This window comes from Crotalus tigris, unplaced genomic scaffold (assembly GCF_016545835.1).
Source record: "Crotalus tigris isolate CLP2741 ecotype Arizona unplaced genomic scaffold, ASM1654583v1 scf7180000020075.792833, whole genome shotgun sequence".
Taxonomy (NCBI): Eukaryota; Metazoa; Chordata; class Lepidosauria; order Squamata; family Viperidae; genus Crotalus; species Crotalus tigris.
Window position 1 is genome coordinate 175,586 of NW_024097847.1, and position 23,265 is coordinate 198,850.

At 37.5% G+C, this 23,265-nt stretch overlaps 2 protein-coding genes across 3 annotated transcripts in view; one reads left to right on the top strand and one right to left on the bottom strand.

Annotated features, from left to right (window-relative positions):
• The first annotated feature begins 1,622 nt into the window (after positions 1 to 1,622).
• On the top strand, positions 1,623 to 13,521 carry NIPAL4 (NIPA like domain containing 4). The gene is made up of 6 exons (XM_039365501.1): positions 1,623 to 2,057; positions 9,261 to 9,509; positions 10,292 to 10,348; positions 11,007 to 11,097; positions 11,415 to 11,575; positions 12,344 to 13,521. Exons 1-6 carry the CDS (start codon positions 2,012 to 2,014, stop codon positions 12,946 to 12,948), a joined length of 1,209 nt encoding a protein of 402 aa, XP_039221435.1. The 5' UTR covers positions 1,623 to 2,011; the 3' UTR covers positions 12,949 to 13,521.
• Positions 13,522 to 16,755: 3,234 nt separating this feature from the next.
• ADAM19 (ADAM metallopeptidase domain 19) overlaps positions 16,756 to 23,265 on the bottom strand; it is an 81,369-nt gene continuing 74,859 nt past the window's right edge. For both annotated transcript variants that reach the window (XM_039365491.1, XM_039365492.1), the window contains one exon: positions 16,756 to 21,781. In XM_039365491.1, the coding sequence (XP_039221425.1) occupies positions 21,728 to 21,781 (54 nt within the window). In that variant the 3' untranslated portion in view covers positions 16,756 to 21,727. The remainder of the gene's footprint in view (positions 21,782 to 23,265) is intronic.

Below are 23,265 nucleotides of genomic sequence, written 5' to 3' on the forward strand. Positions count from 1 at the left end.
AAGTGAACTCAACTAACCATGGTACATGACTATGTTATATTCCATGGCAATAAAAGAGGGAAAGCATCTTATTGGGTTGGTAGATTGTCACCTAGCATGTATATTTTAGGCAGCCATTTCCCTGTAATGGAAGATCCAGCACTAAGATCTTCTGCCCAGATACTGTTGAATTGCTGCAACAGTTTTGCTGGTGAAGTAACTCAGATTGTTTAAATCTTGACTTCATGTAAGCAGGGTTCAAGGGCATAATCTTGCTTGGTTGGGGTTCATTTTGACTTGTGATCGTCTGCAAATTGGATAGGATGCTGTCTAGGAAATCCTCTACCAATTGCATGCTGGACCTTCACCTCTCCTGACTTCTTCATGCAGCTGGAGTTTCCTGTTTCTGGTAGATTGTGTGAAGGAATGAAGAGCTGTCCTTGTGAGTGTGAAAGGAAGGAATGTGGCATTTAAGGAAGACTTTGAAAAATAATTAAAGAATCTTGAGAAAAAGGAAGAGTGTTCAGGATTCTCTTATTCTACCATTCAACACTCCTGAAATTTCTGAGATGTCTGTTTCTTGACTGGCCTACCACAAAAGGATGACAGATTGCTACATCTCAGTTCATGAGGGAACCTTCTAGTGACCTTGAAGGAGATCTTAAAGTTTTTCCTGAATCCAAGGGTGTTAAACAATTACTGCCAACCTTCTCTTTTGGGGGAGGTTGCTGAGATAGTGGTGAACACTCAACTACACAGCTCTCTTGAGAGGGCAAATGAGTGTTCAGGTTTGGACATTCTGACAACAATGGCTGGATTAGTAAACAATGTTGGCCAAGACTTAACTGGGGAAAATAAGCTCATTCTGACCATTTTAGATCTCTCAGCAGCTTTCATTACCATCAACAATGGTATCTTTCTGAATTACTTGCAGGGTCTGGAGATTGCAGGCAGTGTTGCAATGATTCTGCTCTTCCCTCAGTGGTCAGTCCCACTAGGTAGTCGGTGGGGAGGGCAGATTGGCTCCGTGCCTATTTCTTTGCGCAGTACTATAAGAATCGGTCCTCTTCCCCCATCCCATTTAACAATCCACGATACCATTGAAGTAGTCACCTTGCACTTTGGGGTTTGATATTATCAGTACGCTAATTGATACCCTAGCTTTGCATTGCTATTCCAGGTAAGATTGGCGATACTGCTGATATCCCGGTCCAATATCTGGAGACTATGAGGTTCTGAATCACTTAGAACAAGATTATACTAAATCCAGTAGAAAATAATGTATGTAGCTCATGGTTGAACTGTGGAGTCCGTGGTGCTCTCTGAGCTTGGTTATTAGCTTGCAGACGCTTTATTACCTGACTAGATAACACCATCAGCGAAATAAGCGTGGGGCATGCTCACACTCAACAAATCATATCTTGCCCAAACAAGGAAGAGTGCAATGCCAAAAGCAAAATTTAAGAAGAAGGAAAAAAAAAAACAGTGGAAAAACGGATGGGTTTGCCACCTTTGAAAATAGGATTAGGGGCCCGAATTTATGCTCAAAAAAGGGCACGGGGGCGCTAGCCTCGCGCGGAGAGTCACGCACGGAGTGCCTGCGAGAGCTCCTGGTTGCCGCGGTTCCCCTCCTCAGCCCCTCGAGCTCATACCGTAGGTCCAGTACGAGACGTTTGTGACGGAGCGCACGCGCGAGGAGGCAGCAAGCAAGAGGAGAGGAAGGAGGGGCGCGGCGTGGCGTAACCAGCTGGGGCAGGTGCGACTCCACTTTTTGCCAGGGGGCAATTTTCAAGCTCCGCGCAGGTTAGGCTTGGGCGGGGCGAGGAGAAGAGAGGGGAGAGAAGGCCGTTCTTCTTTCCGAAGCTGACGGCCGAAGAGAACCAACAGCGAAAGAGAGAGGCGGCGGCGAACCGAAGCGAACCGGCGGGGGCACCAGGCGCGCATTTCGTCCCATCTCCAGATTCCCCCTGCCGCATCTCCTGCGCGGCTGCCTTCTAGGAATGTGCTGATCTTCTCGCCTGCGAAAGCGCACATGGAGCTCCCGGAGCCGCTGTGGGTGAACCGGAGCTGTGCCGGCGGTGAGTGAGCGCGCTCGCTTTGCCCCCAGGTTGGCTTTTGAGGAAGCCCCCTTCTTCCCTTCCCACTTGCATTTCTCAGATTCACGGAAAACCTTTCCTCCCCTCCAAATTCGCCCTGACGTGGCGTAAGGATTTAGGGAGAAACCTTCATCTTCTCCAACCTTCGCGACGAATCTAACTTCACCTGTTGTCCCTGGGAGAGAAGCAAGAAGGCAAGGCTGGTTTCTAAAACGTTGATCAGAAAGTACATAAGGCCTCCATCCCAGCTTTTTTCCCCACTTGGCCCTCCTTATCTCTTTGGCACAGCTCTTCTGCTACCCGTTTTCTTGGCTTCCAGAAGTTTCCACTCAACTCTTCTTCCTCCTCTTCCTCCTCCCTTTCCTCCTACAAAATTTAACAAGAATGAAGCATATTGTATAATTCAGTATTTCTCAACCTTTTAAGAGATGCGGACTTCACCTTCCCAAGTAGTATTCTGGGAGTTGAAGTCTATACTTCTTAAAATTCATCTACCAAGATTCAGAAACACTGATATAATGGCTGGATCAAAAGGGAGATATATTAGCTGAGGGAAAGATGGTTGTTTTAATGAACTTATCACTTTCCTAATTAATTTTGCAATCAGCTGTAAAACAGTTTGCACTGGGATACTTACTGATTCGGGACTAAGGATTCAGCCAGGTATTTTTATTTAATTTATGGCGAAACCACACAAGATCCAAGATTGCGGTATGGTTCATGGGAGGAAGGTTGCCTGCTTTTGAAAACATGCTCTTTGGCATTCATGAGTAACTCTCAACACAAAACTGGAATTCAGGCTAGTGGAATGTGGTCATCTTCCTATGATACAACTGGGGCAAGACCAAGTAGAGGAAGCACAGTATATAAGGAACAAATCAGCCCCATCACGCCATTCCTGTTTGTCCTAAGCCTACAAAGTTTGTGAAACCAGAAAACCAAACCTTATTAGAAATGGAGGTGAAAGGAGCAAGGGTGTGATTGCCTGACATCCTCCCACAATTCCTGTTCAGCTTTTCAGCTTTTATAGAGTTTATTCTGCATTTTGCTAAGCAAAGGATTGGGTCTGCGTGTTCTGGAAGGAGATTCTTCAGGCAGTGGATCCTGAAAGAGTTATTGGAAGCCTGATCCAGGAAAGCAACTTGTGAATTCTACAGATTGATGTGTAATCACTTTTTCAGAGCAATAATATTCTCCAATTTGCATACTAAGAGGCATTATCCTTTTGCTCATACACAAATCTTTGCACTCTGCTGTTGTGAAATTACCAATATAGATTTAATTTATTCTTGTGGGAGGAAAGCTGAGTCTTGTTTCCATAAATTAAATTGACTTGTCAGAGTCAGTAGACATTGGTAGTCTTTCCCAGTACCATATTTATTGGGGAGCATGATTTATTACATGTGCCTATTTAAAATTTCCCATGGTTGACAGGTTTGTGTGGGTTAATTATGAGATTCTCTAGCAGAATCAGCAGAAATTTAGAAGAAAGGCAAGTAAATAAAGTAAATAAACAGATGTGTATGAATTGCAAAAATATCCCACAATAAATTTATTCTACAAAACAAGCCTCTTAGATCTTAGACAAAGGGACTCAGTTTCCTGACTTGAAAAGCTTGTCTTTTTCTGATTCTAACAGGAGTGTTAAAAATAATTTCTCCTTTCAAAGTTTGAAAGGAAATAAGCCATTCTGCTTCTTTAATATGCTTTCTGCTTTATCACCATTTCTTTCTGCTGTATACATGGATTAGGCCTAACATTCAACTCCTATCTAATCAGAGAGGACTTTGAACTTAATTTCTTACCAAAAAGTGTAGCAGAATCTATCTTAATAAAATGTATGAGTTAACAGTTCTCCATTTTCAGCCTTTTTCCTTCTGATTATTTGCTTTTGAAAATAACTATCACAGAAGAAGGAAAGGGCTAGCTATTGCATGACATTAGGGCATTGTGGCTTCAGAACTAATAAGAATTCTCTTTTTGTTTTCAAGCTCACAAAGACTGTCCTATATAAGGCAAAGTGCCAGGGTCTAAACACCATTATGCTATATTTGCATCGCTGTAGATATAATTTAGCAGCAGTTTTCTTTTTTTCTGTTTAATTTGACAAAAGACAGAATTGAGTTTCCTGTTCCCTCAGTATATTTGATCATTATATCTCCTTTCATATTTAAGCAGTTTTAGCAAATTCGTAAACATAGAGCTGCTAACATTTTTTTCTGTAATGATCCTGTCAATTCTATTCTATTTCTGATTTGTAAATATATCCATTTAAATGCATACTACTACTTCATTATTAAAACTCCGAACAAAAAACAAGGTACAAAAAAATAAATGAAAGAATAAATTAAATTATTTATTTTTAAGTAGGTGGTTTTGATCCAGGGTTGTCTGGTGCAATCAAAAAGACACTTCCTGTTGCTCAAAGGAGCTCTGTCAATTTCTCTTGGTAACTTGTACCATTACAATTTTTGAATATGCAACTCCAAAATGTCCATGACATTCAGGAATTTATTTCTTTATGAATCAAATGTATATATCGCCCATCTCACTACTCACTAATGAAGTGACTGTGGGTGGTTTACAGATTTTAAAAAATCCATAAAATCCATACAAAAAATAAAATTAAGCCACGAATTACCCCCAGAGTTGCATATTACTTTTCGGCCCCTATGGCAATTAGAAGACCCAAATTTTAATGCTATTCTGGAATACAAGAAAGGTAGGGGCCAGACTTACCTCAAGGGATAGAATGGGTTGGGGCAAAAGCAGAGAAGGGTCTCTTCCTGGACCCTATCAGTCAAAATTTCTCAGCAGTCCTGCCTAATTGGGTGGGATGTAAGGGGCACATGACATGGACTTTGTAATGTGTTAACTAACATAGCTACTTTATATTTTAATTTGACTTATTTTATCTCTTTTAAAATGGCATTAGGGCTCATTACAGACTGGAATGTAGGAAAACGTTTTATCATATTGTTGTGTGGATTGATTGATAGCTTCTAACATTCCTGTGGGCCAATGTAATTGAACAAGCAAGGTAACCTGGGCAAATGATAATCTCAGCACATGGCTGGAAGGGCTTTAAAAATGATCACAAACACCTTGATGGCTGGGAAGAGGGTTATGATGGGTGAGGAAACAGAAAAGGCTACATATAGTATATTATATGAGAAAAAATCCATTACATACTTGGATTGAAAAAAAAAATCCTTTTTTCTGGGAAGGTCCACTTGGAAAGCTTTGATGAAACTGTTAACCTTCCTAGATTGTGTTTACCCACTATACTTCATTTCTTCATTAAGAACATAAATTAACATTAAGAATGTGCATCTCGTGAGAAATTCTTTATGATAGTTTATGCAATTTTGTTATATATATGAAGGCAGATTTTTGGGGAGGGAGTCCTAACAAGTGACAATTCTAAAGAACAATCTGCCTCAGTCTTTGTTTCTGATAGTTCAGTAGAAGCTGTCTTAAGTTAGACATGGATCCATAGTTTAGGCCAGTGTTTCCCAAACTTGACAATTTTAAGGCATGAGGACTTCAACTCCCAGAATTCCACAGCCAGCAACGCTGGGAGTTGAAGTCCACATGCCTTAAAATTGTCAAGTTTGGGAAACACTGGTTTAGGCCATGCATGTCAAACTGCCGGCTCGGGGCCGGATGTGTCACTCCAAAACCGTGCTTAACCCCTTGCCGGCAATGGGGGAAAAGTCGTGATACGTCGTGCGACATCACGTGACATCGCAAGTTTGACATGCCTGGTTTAGGCAATGATAGATAAGGTACAGTATAATGGTGACACTCCTGTATTCTTCTAGAGCAGGAAGCTCTTGGCCTAGGCCAGGGGTAGGCAACCTTGGCTCTTTTATGACTCGTGGACTTCAACTCCCAGAATTCCTGAGCCAGCCATGCTGAGGGGAAAGGGAGAGGTTTCCAAGCTGAGCCATGCTGGCTCAGGAATTCTGGGAGTTGAAGTCCACGAGTCATAAAAGAGCCAAGGTTGCCTACCCCTGGCCTAGGCAATTACTGTGGTATGTACAAACAATTAGATATTTCAATATTGTGGACTGTCTTTGGAATATGTATCTATTCCCCAAAGTATGGGATAGAAACTATAGAATACGGCTGGGCAGGTTTTGACATTCATTCAGAAGAAACGCTTTGGAAAAGAACATGGCTGCTTTTAAAAACAGTATTAAGGGTTTGGCTGCCTTAATGAATCAGCTTGATTTCTTTTCTCTTTTTTTTCTGAACTGTTAATTCCAAATCACTTGGAAGTATGTGCAACTTAATCCAGAGCTTAGTGGAGCTGCACATTAAAGTGCCACATTTGAAATAAACAAGGTTATTTTTTTCAAAAGTACAAATATCAGTTCTTTATATCCAAAGTTATAATAAATTTATTAAACATAAACATTCACAAAAAAGAATAGAATAGAATAGAATAGAATAGAATAGAATAGAATAGAATAGAATAGAATAGAATAGAATAGAATAACAGAGTTGGGAGGAAGTTTGGAAGTCTTCTGGTTCAACTGCTGCTTAGGCAGGAAACTCTATCCCACTTCAGACAAATGGTTGTCCAGTCTCTTCTTAAAAACTTCCAGTGTTTGATGCTTATGATAGACATGATTTGTTTGAAATCTGGAAACTGAGGATGTATCAGTTTCCCATCTCAGTGTTAAATTGCAGCATGTATCATTTTCTGTTTCATAAATTAAGATACGTTTAGTGATATAAAATTTTCTATTTTTATCTTGAAAGACAGTGTGCTATAGCTGTTTCCAAAAATTTATGCTCTTCTCTTTTTCAGATGCTTTTCTTTAAATTATAGCATGGCTTTGGCTCAATTAGTTAATTTTTAAGAGGAGTTCACAAAAATATAATCCCATCAAATCTGAAACCTTGTATGTTATAATGAAAAAGAAAAGACAGAAAAGGGAACAAAGGAGGATTTTAGAAATAGTACTTGTGTCCTTTATACTTCTTAATTAACATATTTTTAATGAATAAATATTTCTGTGGGGTGCTTCATTAGTATTATTAGAGCTATCAAAGAACAAATGAAGTACCCCACAGAAATATTTATTCATTTAAAAATTATTTAAATTAAAAAAGAGATTCAATTGAAATCATCTTTAACGCATTTAAATCCAAACAATGGACTAGTTACAAGATGGCTAGAGCTACAAATATAGAACCAATACAATATATGTTAATTAAAAAGTATCCAGGACACAAGTACAAGGAGTTTTGTTTCCTTTTTCAGATTTTGTAAGGAATCTATGTTTGACTATGTCACAGAATTCTTTAGTGCCCTAATTAAAAATGTGTTTTTTTCTTATTTCTTCCTTGTTAAATAAGAATAATATTACAGATGTATAAGCCAGCTTGAACAGTATTTTGTTATTAATAAAATTCAGTACTTTATTTCTTAACAGTCCTTTACCTGTATTTGTTAATTTTCTAATTATATTTATACCTCTTTATACAAAGTAGTTCTAGACTGTTGGACTAGGCTTGGGATCACAAAGCCCATTGGTGGATCAGTCTTTCAGAAAGTGGTGTTGTCTTAGGCACAAAAGGAGTCATTACATGAAAGAGATGAGTTGTGAATATAACAAAGTCCTACTTTCTACAAAGGAAAGTAAATGATTATTAGAAAATGTAAGCAGCAAGCTGATTGAAATAAGATGTTAAATAATGGAATATATTAATTATTAAATATTCACTTTTCTTAAATTGGAATTTCTGGAATTTATTTTGCAGACAAAGACTTTGTGCTTTTGAAATATTCCCTTCATGATGACCTGTATGGATTCTCATGCTTTTCTTGTAATAGTCACATTTTGTCATTTGATGTTTACGTGCTAAAAAAACCCAATCCTCAGCAGTTTCATCTTTCTCAATTGATTGTTCTCCATTCTGGATAAAACTTCAGCTGAAGTTTTGTTTGAATGCCAGAATTACGGCATGAATTACATAGCAGGAGGAAATCTAAATAGTTTGTCATTCTTGTACAGTGTACATATCCATATTCACTCTCACAGGTGACTCACATTCAGACCTGAAGAGAAAGGGGAAAGGTTCAAAGCTTATTGTACCCTGAGAAAGGTTAGAAAATCCACCTTCATTCTCCATACATAAATTCATTTCAGATGAGTTCCTGTTTCAGATGAGTTCCTGTTTCCCAGGCTGCTCTGAAGATAGGATAGTTGAGAAGAAATATTTAGCTCTTGAAACAAAAGTATAAATGTAATAAAATTAAGTTTTTAAAATAATGATACTCAACATGCACAAACCATTCCTTGCACCAATGCTAGGTAATGTTTCATTGCTCCCTCAATTAAATTTTCACAAGTCCACATTTACATTTTTTTTTCATACAGAGCAGCTGATGAAGATGGAGGTTGAAAACCTTCAATTCCCCCCCCCCCCCACCCCCGGTATTTTCTGACAATCACACCACTGCAATTTAGCATAGAGAATAGAGAGACAGAACTTGTGAAAAAATATTACCTTCTCATTATTTCCATCTAATAAAATGGAGACAAAGCTTTTCCTTGGGGAAACACTGGAATAGTTCACTGAATATTTACTAAATTGGTGTGTATAATTTGAAGGTTCTTGTAGATTATCTCAGGATTAATAATTCTTTTTAAAAGTGGAAATGGTCAAAGGCAACTTGCAAATAGTAATTTATTGCAGAGCAAGGCAAATGTGAAAACACGCATTAGAAGGACAATGGTTTGCAGCAATAATGTCATAGTCTTAGAAATATGTAATTAAAAAACCAAGGAAGCAGTAGGTTTCCAAATTATTGTTTACTCTAAAATGAATTTCAAGATTGAAATAAGCCTTGAAAATATTTACAGTCCAAGAAAAATACCTCCAGATTGTGGGTTATTATAAGGTTGTGTTTTAAGGCATCTGGGTGCCATTATTTCTCAATTCTTCACCTTGCATAGATTTAGAATATATATTTTTAACCTCATAGTTTTGCTAAGAACTAACCTCATAGTTTTGCTAATTAAATGTCAATTCATGGGGCAAGAATTCAAAGAAAAAAAAAGTTTTCTAGCAATAATAATCTGGTTACATGCAGAATTAAAGACAAAAGGGCTGCTAGTTATTAATGTCTTAATTTCTAATCTTATCTTTTCCCGCTTGTCTTACTAGGCTCCCTGATCACTCTGGCTTGTCTGAATCATCATGCTGTTTGTCAAATCATTAAGAATGTCAGTTCTCCAGTTTCACCCCATACGAATCTTAATTTAAGCTCCAACTGGATGGTACAAGTTGAAGAAAAATATGGGTTTTACATTGGCTTGGCCTTGGCCATCTTTTCAAGCTTTCTCATTGGCACCAGTGTCATCCTCAAGAAGAAAGGACTGCGTCGACTGGTGGAGAAAGGAGGCACCAGGGCTGGTATGGATTTGTTGACTTAAGAGGGGGGAATAGAAAAACATCTGTTTTCTGAAAAAGAACTCTAGTGACATTTAAGCCAGATTTCTCGAAGCATTGTTGTATTGGAATTCAATTCTCATAAAAATTCAGAGCCAGAATAATCAAGGGTATGCTGACTGGAAATAATGGTTGTGAGAAAACACAATGGTCACCTTCCAGGTTGGAGAAGTTATTAATACATTCTGGCTTCTGAAGACCCCTTCAGGTATCACATTGAATTCATCCTGTTTGCCATTTTAAATACACTAGAGGTGCTACTAGTAGTATTCACAGAACAGCTGCAAATGGACTAATAATCCAGTCCTGCTTCCTAGAGCAACAATACTTTTTCTAGTATGATATTTCTGGAGAAAATGTTGAAAAACAAGTCTGTAACAATGTACACTATGTCATATGGTGAAATGTTCAAGTCGGAGCTTAAGGTTGTGGCAGTTAATTTCAGAAATGTTAAGCTGTGAGTGTCCAGTCCATGCACGCAAGAGGGGTGTGCATGTGTGGGGGAGGATGGGATTTTAAGGGCCTGCCAGTTCTGGTAGTATTTCCTTTTCTTTCTGAAAGGCATTGAAAAGTCATTGAACATATGTATGTTGTGGCTTGCACAACTGTCGTTTTGTCAGTTGAAGCTGTTGTTTCTTTCTCTCTTTTATGTTTAGCTACTGTAGCATTCTGTTTGAAATTGATTTTATTTTATATGGAACCTTTTTACAAAATGCTTCTCTATATATGTCCTTTTATTTCCCCAGGAGATGGAGGTCACGGCTATCTAAGGGACTGGCTATGGTGGGCTGGTTTGGTAACCAGTAAGTAGGATTATTTACCCAGGCCTGGGTTGGTATCTGATAAAATATTTAACCTTGATGATTATTGAGGACTTAATCCCTCTGTGTTTCCCTGAGCTGGAAAGATTATTTCACATCTTGCAGTTAACGAACGTTGTTTCTACAACTTTGTTTGGCCTTTTTGTACTTGAAGGAGTTTATGTTTGAATGCCTTAAAGATTTTTTTTCGCTTAAAGCGCTCTTTGGCTGAGCAGTTACGCTGAAGCCTGTGGAAATTATTTTTCAGATCTTATCACCATAACATAGGAATGTTCAGGAATTTAAATGATTCAGTTTTCAGAAGAGACATTTGCTGGTTAGAGCTAGCAATATGCCTTGTAGCACCTTCAGCAACTGACAAATTTATAGTGGTATGAGCTTTGGTGGACTGGAATGCAGGAAATATTTGCAGGTAACTCCAGTCCACATAAAATATATACCATAATAAAGGTATTAATTAAGCCGAGGCCTATCTGGACAGATAACTTTTTGCTTAGAGTTCCTAAGCTTTAATATTTTCTTCGAAGGACAAATTGTATGAAACTGAGTGGAAACAAGAGTTGCTGGTCAGTGAGAACCTAAATAGTAATAATTGTAATTCACCTATTCTTTTTTTGTTTCCTGGTGGCTATTTGCTCAGTGGGTGGAGGAGAGGCTGCCAACTTTGCCGCATATGCCTTTGCAGCTGCAACAATTGTTACACCACTCGGAGCACTTAGTGTGCTTATAAGGTGACTATCTTCCAATTTGCTCTTTTATCCCATATTTATTCTAGGTCTAGGTACTAATAATGCAATCTGGCTTGCCAGTAGAAAAAAAGATTTCTAATCTTGTACTAATATACCAATAGCCAGGTATGTACTTAAGTTCTGGTTTTTTTCCCTCTCTGTAATTGACCTTGCATATTAGTTTTGTGTTTCAGTGACTTTAATTTACGTCAGTTAATAAGAGTACAGTTTTGTAAGGACTCTTTTGTTTTTTATTAGTAACTTACAAGTGTAACAGGAAAAATAAAGGCTGTGTTTCTGTATTTGTCTGTTGTGCCCAGTGCCATTTTGTCCTCTTATTTGCTTGGAGAACGGCTGAACTTACTGGGCAAACTTGGCTGCATGCTGAGCATTGTGGGTAGTACTGTTCTTGTGATACATGCTCCTGAAGAAGAGGAAATAACCACTTTGGGAGAATTGTTTTCAAAACTGAAGGAACCAGGTAAGCTTTTGAACTAAAGCAGCAAAGGAATGAAGGTGTTGTGTTTAGTTCGAATGTTTTCATATCTGAACCAGATTCCCAGGGGCAGTAAAGTGATGGTTGTAAAAATGTCTTGCACAAGGGTGACTCTTCCCTGAAGTTGCCATGATTTTGTATACATTTATGTTTGGTGGCATCCCATGGACTGTGCCAATTGTCTTGCTTCTCTTTCCAGGGAGAAAATCTTTAATGAAACTCTCATGTCCTGTTGTCAATTTTTTTTTTACATTTCATTTTGAATTGATATAAATTTCAATTAAAAAAAATTGGACTTCGAGATGAGATACAGGGAACTGCTTTTGATGTACAGCCTTTCAGACAAAATAACCTTATCCTTAGAGCTGTATGATCAATTGCAAAGTAGCCCCCAATTTAATAATTGAAATATTTCAGTAATTCCCCAATCTAGTGGTCTGCAGCCAGCAAGACATCATAGATATTCACATCTGTCTCCTAGATTTCTCTTCTCCAAGGTTTTCTAGGGCCATAGGGTTGTGTCCTTAAAAACTTTGTTTTTCTGTAGACTTAAATCTTGTTCTTGCATGTGTAGGAGGATGCCCATCCCTTACAATAAACTTATTGATTTATTTAAGTTCCTAAAATAATGCAGTGCTGTGTTGTTCTACCCATCAATTTATTGTACTAGCCAGTACTTATGCTAAGCATTGCATTCTGTCTTGTATAGAAATGTCATGATTTGTCACTTTTTTGTTTTTTAATTTCTTCCAGGTTTTCTTGTTTATGCCAGTATCCTCTTGATTATCAGCTTAGTCCTGATTTGTTTCCTAGCACCACGTTATGGCAGGACCAATATTCTCATCTACCTCTCCATCTGTTCTGTGATTGGGGCTTTCTCCGTCTCATCTGTCAAAGGGCTGGGCATTGCCATCAAGAGTTTTTTCACTCACCAGACTGTTCTACAAAACCCATTGACCTGGATTCTTGTCTTCACGTTAGTGGCTTCTATTACTACTCAGATCAACTACCTCAATAAAGCTCTGGACATCTTCAATACCTCTATGGTATTTCCCATTTACTATGTGCTCTTCACCACTATTGTCATCACAACTTCAGTTATCCTCTTTAAGGAGTGGGTCACTATGTCTGTACTAGACATTATCGGGACGGTATGTGGATTTCTTACCATTATTCTAGGAGTGTTTTTACTCCATGCTTTCAAGGATATGGATGTCAGTTTGAAGAATCTGCCACAAACAATCCAGACTTCTAAAGAACCGCAAGCAATTAAGGATGACAAGAACACTTTAATAGAATTGGATAATCCAGACACCAAGGATCATAACAAATCCAAAGTATTTATGATCTTCAGTTGAAACCTAATTTAATATTTCTATTTCTTTGAGTATTTGGGCCAAACAGCATAAAAACATGCATGCATCTGGAAGAATTTAAATGAAGCATCACCACATGTGCCTTTGGAAAATAGCAACCACCTTCAACACAGCTTGCTACCTCCACATTTCTGCATAGTGATTCTCTTCTTTTCATCCTTGGCAATGGCACTGTATTTTGCACACTCTAGAATCAATAGCAGTGGTGATTGTATTTGCATCAAACATGGGCATATTCCCTGTGCATTTGGAAGAAATATTCTACTGTCAAGTGGCATTGTTTCTTCCAGATCATTTTCACTTTTCTCCTATCTTCACAAGGAAAAGCTATATTCACTGTTTGAAGTGTGTGAAGAGTTTGAAGCTTCAAAAGAAAGCATGTGTATTTTTTTCCAGCTAGGAATACCCAAGTCGTTTTTGAAAATATGGTAAAATAAATAGCTACATTTCCCTCCAGATTGTAATGTTGTCCAAGACATTCAGCACCTTCAGTCATGTCCTTATTCTTAAATGAATGGTGCAGTCTCAAAAAAAAAAAAAAAAAAAAAAATGCCCTACAGCCTTTTTCTTGGATATTGGATTTTAAGATATTTTGGTGCTTCCACTATTTTAATTAATTTTACTGATACTATTAGATGTTCAGATATAGCAGCAATTATCTTTCATTTTCCATAAATATGAATTATAATTTAATTGTGATAATGCTTTGTTCTTGTCCCCATAGAAAATGATATTTTGTAGATATTTGGGGGAAAATGTATGTGCTTTATAGCCAAATAATTTCTATAGTTTAGAACTCAGTTATGATCACAGAAAGTGTAAACTGGGCTCAAAACTGTCAAAAGTTAATAAGATTTAATTAGTGATAACAAGTGATTGAGTTAGAGGCTCAACTGCCTATGATAATTATCACTAGCCACCCATATTATGCTATTTTATTGGTTAATGAAAGTCTTTTTAGCCTGGATGACCAAGATATTCTAAAATGTTACAATTGTCTGTGCTTGTGAAGATTCACATAAGACAAGACTGGTTATGAGCTAACTATGGGTTGCATCAAGTACAAAATTAACAAACTTAATTTTGTTAAGTTTGAAGGAACACTTCATTACAAAAGGCTTCTAGATAAATATTTCAGGCTGTTTTCAGTCTTCTCTCTGTGCTTCTAAATTAATGGGCCTATTCTGACTTGTAAACAAGCTCTTATATAGTTATTTGTGCTATGCTATTGGTCAACAGCAGAATGTAGTTCTCATTTTAAAAGAAGACTTATTTTGTAATGCAGTAGACACAACTGCAGGGATCACACTCTAGAGCACATGTAACTTTTAAGAGGCATACCATCATAAGGTTTATTGGAAGAGTTCCATCTACCGTAAATGCCGGCGTACAAGGCGACCCGGCGTATAAGACGACCCCCGTTTTTATAGCTGGGCCGCATTCCTAGAACGTCGTCTTATACGCCGGAAACTACCAGTATTTCTGGCGTATAAGACGACTCGGCGTATAAGACAACCCCCGTCTTTGGCGCCGATTTCAGCGCTCGCAGAAGTCGCCTTATACGCCGGCATTTACGGTATGTATAATTCATGGGATGGTTATATGAAAATGCTAAACCAAAAAAAAAGTTTTCTATTACCTATTTTTTGTAAAATTTTAAAAAAAATTCTAACTGTGTAGCACAAACATGCCTTACAAAGGATTGCCCTTCTGTTTCCAGTTTGAAAGCTGGCTGGGTGGCTTTGGACCAATTACTCCAGTGATGGCGAACCTTTTAGAGACCCAGTGCCCAAACTGCAACCCAAAACTCACTTATTTATCACTGGGTGCTGGGTGGGCGTGGCTGTGGTGGTCACGGCAGACTGGGTGGGCAGGGCCAGGGCGGTGGGGGCCAGTCCCTCACCATGTCCGGGATACGGCACGCGTGCCCAAAGAGAGGGCTCTGAGTGCCGCCTCTGGCACGTGTGCCATAGGCTCGCCACCACTGAGTTACTCTCTCTTAGCCCAACACCTCACAGATTGTGGGCAAAATAAGAGGAAGGAATACAAGAAGTCCTCAACTTAAACCATTTGCTTAGTGACCATTCAGTGTTACAGCGGCACTGAGTTATGACCATTTTTCACACAACTGTTGCAGCATCCCCATGGTCATGTGATCAAAATTCAAACACATGTATTTATGATGGTTGCAGTGTTCTAGGGTCATGTGATCATCTTTGGTGATCTTCTGACAAGCAAAGTCAATAGGGGAAACAGATTTAACCACTGTGTTACTAACTTAATAAATGCAATGATTCACTTAACAACAGTGACAAGAAAGATCATAAAATGGGGCAACTCACTAAAAATTGTCTCTCTTAGCAGTGGAAATTTTGGGCTCAATTGTGGTGCTAAATCAAGGACTACCTGTATTGGGTATGTCCATCACCTTATTTATAAAAAATAATAATAAAAGTGGGATAAAAAAAAATCTAACCCCTCCCAAATCTCCCCTATTTGCAGTTTCACTTTATATAAGTAATCATTCTCTTCTATACTTGTATTTGCTACTTTATTTCCAGTGCAAAATATTGTTTCTTTGCTTTTGCACCTGTAGATGGATGGGTGGATGGGTGAATAGTAAGTTAAAAATAATGTACTTCAATTTTTTTAAATTAAGGTCCTACATTGACTTTGGGAATTGAAAAATGATATATTTGAAGCTTTCTGGATGGTTAGATGTAATGATCTGGTACTAAGGGCTGTTGTGCCCTGCTGGCATTAGAAAACAGCTTTTTGTGTCTATTCCTTATGCTAAGTCACAATGTAGATTTTGTTTAGAATGTATAAACCCAGTCACTCTGGCTTGGTTTTCATTACAGTGAAGGTTTGTATCACAGGTACTACTTTTTCCAAAACTACAAAAAATAAAACTGTATCAAGCAAATCTTGTAAAACTTTTGAGATCTTTGTTGCTAATGAATGTATTTTACAATTAGATAATTGTATACTGTAATTGAGTTTTGCAAATGGCTTTATAAATGACTGAAATTTGTTCTTGTTTCTTTCATAAGAGTTTAGCACAACTCATTTATTTCATGTGGAAGAACATATCGTTTTTATGAACTTCCAAAGCTGTTTCATTTCCTAGTTTCTATTGTCCCCCTACCATCTTTCCCCAAATTAACTTTGTTTTATGGGACAAGGAGAGTTGCAATCCAATATTCCTAAAAGGTATCACATTTGGAGAAAATCTCCTGTATCTGAGATTTACTCTCTGAATGATCTGCAAACAAAAGGAGAAAAAAAAACCATATTTCAATCTAACAGATCTGATGGCCATAGGGTTTAAAAATAAAAGTTAAATATTATCAGGGGAAAAGCAGCACAAAGCTAGCCAACTTTAGTTGATCCTCAAAACTCAGAAATCATCTTTGAAGAAAACAGTGACAAACCACTTCTGTACTGATGACTGTTAAAGTACCTCCTGAATCATAGGCAAAAAGCCTTATTGATTTCCTGGGAAGGGTCAGTAGAAGGGGTATGTTGTTCTACTCTAAACTTTTGAGTTTCATCTAGTTGGCCACTGTGTAGTACAAAATGCTTGATTAGGTGGGCCTGTGGCCTGATTCACCAGGACTCATATTTTGTTGTGTGCAAGGAAACTACATAGGTAAATCCACATTTTCTGCAGGATTGAATTCAAATGGAAGAAAATTGTCTTTTCTAGTTCTCCAGCTATGAGGACGATTGGTTTAAAGAACAGCATATGTAGTATCCTCTACCTCTTTAATAGTATCAATCCCCATACAACAATTTATAACAAGTAAGTATACAAATAGCAATTGCAAAATTTATTCAGTATATCTAGGCAAAAGGCACAACAAGCTGCATTATTCAAGTATTTGTATAGATGAACAATTTATATAAGTACACAAAAATCATACCGTAAACTCCAAAACAAAGTGGTGAAACATGGTAAAAAAGCTCCAAAATATGTGAGAAAATGGTAATAGTGCAGTATAGGATTGTATGGTGTTTCAGTTATAAAGGCAAAAAAGATCACTTTGCAACTCATTTAATCAAATATATATATATATTCCTGTGATCATGCATTTCCTGTTATCATCTGCAGATAATGCATGGCTTAGAAAATGTTCCATGTTTGACTTTTCCCCCCCACCCCCTCCAATTTGGTGAACCCTGATCTTGCCTTTTGCCTTTGAATCCAAAGTACTGCACAGCTCTAGTGTTTATTAAACTTGGAAATAAGCTCCATAGGATTTTAGGAGTACAATCTGATTCAATAGGTATTGAGCTGTAGCCACATGTAGCACTTTTCTCCCATGCATACGAAAAAACAGAATTAGGTGAAGTATTATCAGTATTAAGGCGTATACTATATAGTTAAGACTGTCATTTCTTGCATCTGAAAAGGCTCCTCTAGAACATAGTTAGGAGATGTACCAAAATTCCTTCCATAGTGCATTAACTATATCACACAAGGAAATTTCTGTTATCCACAAGAGGTAGAGGGAGAACACACAGGTGTATCCGTGCACCAGTGAGAAGGGAGCAGGATGCTAATTTTAGAACTTATGAGGGAGTCACTCTTTTAAGAAGTAGTAATCTGATTTAAAAGATATCCTTTTGGCTGTATAATATTCTTGGAAATATAGCCACCTTGAAGCAATATGAAATAGGCCAAATAAAGGTTAGTGGAAGAAACGGCAGGATTGTGCATATTTACTCAAAACAGTGCTAAATTAAGAATATGATTTTTGGGAGGTCTTCACTTGCCATGGCCCTCAGTAAAGGATTTTTTAAATAGGATTCTGCAAGGTTTTGGAAACAGATTTTCAGACTATGCAAGACTGGGAATATAGGATGTGTTTGCATTTCATTAAAGGTTTGTCATTGTCTCCTGGGTGATATGGCTACAGCAAGGCTTCAAGTCCTGCAGCTGTAATTTTGAATAACATAATGATAATATTGAAAATGTATCATCTTCAAAGGGCCAATAATAACTCTGTGTGACAAATGTACTTTCTAGATCAGGGGTTTTCAAACTTGGCCCTTTTATGACTTGTGGACTTCACTCCCAGAATTCCTCAGCCAGCGGCTGGGGAATTCTGGAAGTGAAGTCCACAAGTCATAAAAGGGCCAAGTTTGAAGACCCCTGATCTAGATACTTTCCTATTGTAAAGGAGTTGCTAGATTGGTGTGGGTTTGAAACATACACCTAGGAATGCACAAAATACTTTGGTTTTAAAAATGATCATTTCAGCTACTGCAAACATGGAACAAAAGAGTCATTTGGTTCAAGAGTCTGGTTCTGACGTTTGAGCAAAACACAGCAGTTGCTTCTGAGTGTGAAATTTTGTGCATAGCTTTGGAGTCATTTTCGGCGTTTTACCTGTTCTGAGAATTGCAGCTGGGCTATTGCTTTGGGGCTTATCACTAGGTTCCTTTTTCTCACACTTTTTCAGCATACCGGTAGAAAGCAAGGATTAAGTGAGGCTCTTGTTGTTATTGTTCATACCGAATAAGCAGATGTGGGTTGTACAGAGAAAAGAATACATGGTTAGAGCACAACTCTGTTCTTGTTTCCTGTCCGGATTTAATGTTTTTCAAAACATGGCGAGGGAGGGGGGGTGTTAGTTTTTACTTGATCAAATTTTCCACATAAAAACTTGGCACGAAATGTTAATCTATAAACTTTTGTAGCTCTGGCATGAAAAATAAGAAAAAACAAGTTAATCTAGAGTTCCCACTAAATCCTATGATCAGAATACTTTTAACAGTTTCAAGCTTTGTCCAACAGAATGAAACTTTTCAAACTATGTTCTAGCACAACACGGTTAAGCAGAAGTGTTTTGATAGTATGTATTAAGGAGAGCTATTTTGTTTTGAGCAAAAACTGCAACATGTTTTCTATTCCATGCACATTTCTACAAATACACTCCTTCATTCAGAAGAAATTAAATATACATGTAAAGGGACTAGAAAACTCTTTATTCATACTACAAATAACTGTAGTTTTGCTAAGAAGTAATGAGCACCAGAGAAAGATCATGGGAAATATTTGCTCTTCTTGTGGCTACAAATATTTAGTATGAAACCTAAACATAACAATATTACTTTGTATTCTGGCAATTTTAGGTATGCAATTAAAATACTATTTGACATGCCCAGCTTGAAATAATATTTTCAGGAACATAATTTTAGATATCTGCATGGACTCTTGAACTAGCATGTAGGGTAACTGGATTATATTCACTCTGTCACAATTCAGATACTTATAGTTAAAACTAGAATAAGTTTTAAAAACAGAAAAAAATGGGTAGTGCACTAACACATATGCATTGTCCCTCTATATTACCTAGACTAACCATGGTAATTTTACGTCATCAGAAACCAAACATCATTTCTTTAGCACCAACATATTGCAAAGCAAACTGAAAAAATTTTCCACAGGATAAAAGAAGCACCACTTAAAACCTGAGAACATTTGTGAAGCTTCGTATATGCCTCAGTGTTACAATTGTATCACTAGGATTCATGGTTGTTTACAGTGCAAAAACAACTTGTAGAACACAGATAGACAAATAATAGACTTTTATCAACTGCCCAACTAGCACCATGAATCAAAAAGCCTATTTTGAGCTTCGTGAACTGTGGTGGATATCTAATTAAGCTGGATAATTAGGTATCCTCAAATGAATTGGAATGAGAAACTTATAAAACTTTGAATGTTGGATGAGTAAAGTAACATGGCAGGAAAACACTGATCAACAGGACATTTATAATTAGTTCTAATTGCATTTTAATCAGGAAATTCCCCATAATAATGGTGTTATAAAGGTTACTGTGGTACCTTATCTGATGACTTTGTTCTTATTATAAATTTGCTGTATTCTTTATGCCAGTGCCAAATTGGAAAGTATAAAAAGTTACTAGTTACATTAAGGACAGTTTTGAAATGTTTTAAGTGAATAATCTCAGTCTATATGAAAGATAAATACATTTTTAAAAAACTACCTTAAGTAGAGTGTCTTGGTAATATTAATTGAGGGGCAGCAATGACAAAAACACTGTGTGGACCCTGGATAATATCTCTCATCCTTTTTTGTCCTCATGAAAGTAAAGTCCATGCAGCAAAATCCATGAGGATCTCCCGGTACGTAAAATATGGGTAGTGATGTGCTGATAAATGGTGATCAGTGTGCTAGGCATTGTAGCTCAGAGTTCTGTTCTCAATCAGCTCACAAAATTCAAGAAAATTTAACAATTGGCTCTTGTGAGCCAGGAGAAGCCAGCACACCATGGGGTATTGGGACAAGGGTTTGCCACATCCCTCAGAGCAAAAGAATTTTAAAAAGTCTCTTTTTTGCACCTTCTCCAACTGTACCGCAAATTGTTGGTTCCTGTCATTTCAAGACAGACAATAAATAAACTCTAAAGTTACCTAAAATAGGCATAATACAACTTTAAAAACCTACCCTACTTCACCAAACAAACAAAAAAAAAAAAACAGAAAAAAAATCCTGCCCCTGCCCCATGCATGATACAGTCCAACCTAATTTTTGTCATTTTCTTCTCTATTCTAGTCCCCTCTAAAAGGTCCTACTTTTCTCTTCATATAAAAAGTTTATGAACTCACTTCAACATATTTTCTTTTGGACTAGAGAAGGGTATCATAATGGAAGCATCTCTCCATTCTTCACTTTCTGTTGGAATTTCCTCATATAACACTTGAGGAAAACTCAGCAATCACTTACCAAAGTTGCATTTCAGAGATACATACGATCAGTGATGGGATTCAAATATGTGAACAACCACTTCTCTGTGTGGATGCCACTTCCGGAAGTCCATTCTGGACCTGGGCAACAAAAAATTAGCTACTTTGGTCCTGCCGAAGTGGTGCAAACTGGCTGAATCCCATCACTGCATAAGACCTGAAGCAAATACAGCTGAGAAGAAATAATACCAAGACCATCCAGGCTGAAGGGAAATATTTGCCATCACAAAAACACACCTGCATAGCTGGTCAGTACTTGTTAAACAATTTCAAGGCAAGTAGACCTGAGTATACCTCAGAGGACCGTGGAAGTTCAAGGCAAAATATGAACTCACTGCACTTACATTGCTAAAATTTCTAAATTCTGAAAAACTATGGACTGAAAAAACTTTGGACTGACAGCTGTCTCCATAGAAGACTATAAGAGGTTACATATATGTAAGTAGAAGATTCCTTAAAGGGAAAGAAAATTCTTCTCTTAAATGCATATACAGCAAAATCCTTCAAATTAGGAAACTCTTCTATATGATCTAAAGTAGTTTGGGAGGATCTTTCACCAGCATGAGATGCTGTTGGGGCATCACATTTCCCTCTTCTTCAAAGGACTTCAGATTTTGTTCCCGAAGTTGTTCACAGATAGATGTATTGGCTCCATTATGCAATGTTGATTATTCAATCTGTCTATTGTTGAAACAACAAATTACAGGAGTAATTAGGTCCTCTGCTTCTCTCTGTATGTGAATTTAAATAAACAAATTTAATGGAGAAAGGTCCTTGGTATGTACTGGGAGATCGCTAGACCTTTTCTAGAGAATTGCATCAGCCCATGCCACAAAATATGGGGTCCTTTCCTAAAGATTGCTCTGAAATTGGCCTCAGTTACTTTAGGCCTGAGATTTGTACAAAATGAAACACAGCCCTTGAAAATTGCAGGTGAAACCAAATGGAATTGATGTAGATTTTAGAACCGTAGGACAAAATTCAGTTTCTAAACTTCAGAGTATGTGCTGCTCCAGGATTTCTCATGGCTCGATTCTAGAAAAGATAAAAGAATTTTAGTATTGTTTTGTCTCAGATAGAAGAAACTAGCGCAGGGGTTTTCCTGGCTGAGAAATTCTGGGAGTTGAAGTCCACAAGTCATAAAAGGGCCAAGTTTGAAGACCCCTGACTTAGAGGTATATTTGCATTTAGGTGGAACAATGGAGATTTCCAACATGCAAACATTTTAAATGACACATCATTTCTTTCCATAAGTGAATTATGGTCTGATCCACATAGCTCTGCTGAATGTAATAAAATAGAATGGCTACTAAATATGCATTGTATCTCAATCTAAAATGCTTTCTCTAATTTACTTCATGTTTGCACTGATCATTGACTATAAAAATATGTTGCTGTTCTTAGTTAATGAAGAATCTGAATGGAATGAATTTACAGCAACTATTCAGTAGCTCTCCAGCTTTGCAACTTTTCTTGTTTCTACATCCATACACAATTTCACATATTGCCATTTATTCTCTCAAATTCACCTCTCTCCTTTTAAAGATCACATCAACTTCATCCAGCTATAATTTTCTTGGTATACTCTTTATTCTTCAGCCATTTATACTTTCTACACATCCCCACTCAAATGTTTATACTGAAGACTCAATTTTGTTTTTGATCTCCACTCAATCATCACCTGTTCATTGTTGACTCTCTTCTTTTTTATCCTGCAAGTTAAATCATCCATTCTCCACGTCATTCGGCTGACTTCTAATTTTTCCTAACACTTTAAAGTCTCACTTCCATATTATAAAGTGGGTGAAGCAGGCTCTAGCCATCTTTGCCACAAAGAAGAGGGGGTCAACCTATTCTCTGAAGCACCTGAAGGCAGAACAAGAAGCAACGGATGGAAACTAATCAGGGAGAGAAGCAACCTAAAACTAAGGAGAAATTTCTTAACAGAACAATTAACTAGAACTGTTCGCTTTCAGAAATTGTGGCTACTCCAATATTGGAGGTTTTTAAGAAGAGATTGGACAACCATTTGTCTGAAATGACATAGGGTTTCCTGCTTCAGCAGGGGATTGGACCTTCAAGGTCCCTTCCAACAATATTCTGTTAGACTACCTATTTACCCACTAGGTTTCTGTCAGGATTTGCATTCTCCAAATTTCAGCATATTCCCTTATTTAGTAAACTTTCTACCCAAGTACACAAATGTACCTACTTGCACTAACTGCTGACCATCAAGGTACACATTGCAATAATTCACTCAATTTCCTTCCCAAAATACAACTACCTTGAGCTTTGATACAGTAATTTTAAGATCCCTGTTCCTCATTCTATCAGCTGGGCATTTACCACAAATCATATGAGTTCCCAGTCAACAACATTGGTTTAATCCGCATACAAAGTATACACATATTCATATCTTCAACCAACATGCTGGCCTACAGGAGCTGTAAATTGATAATTTTCCTTCAACCTTCCCTAAATTGAAGAATTGGAAACCAGACAAAAATTGCCAGTACCAC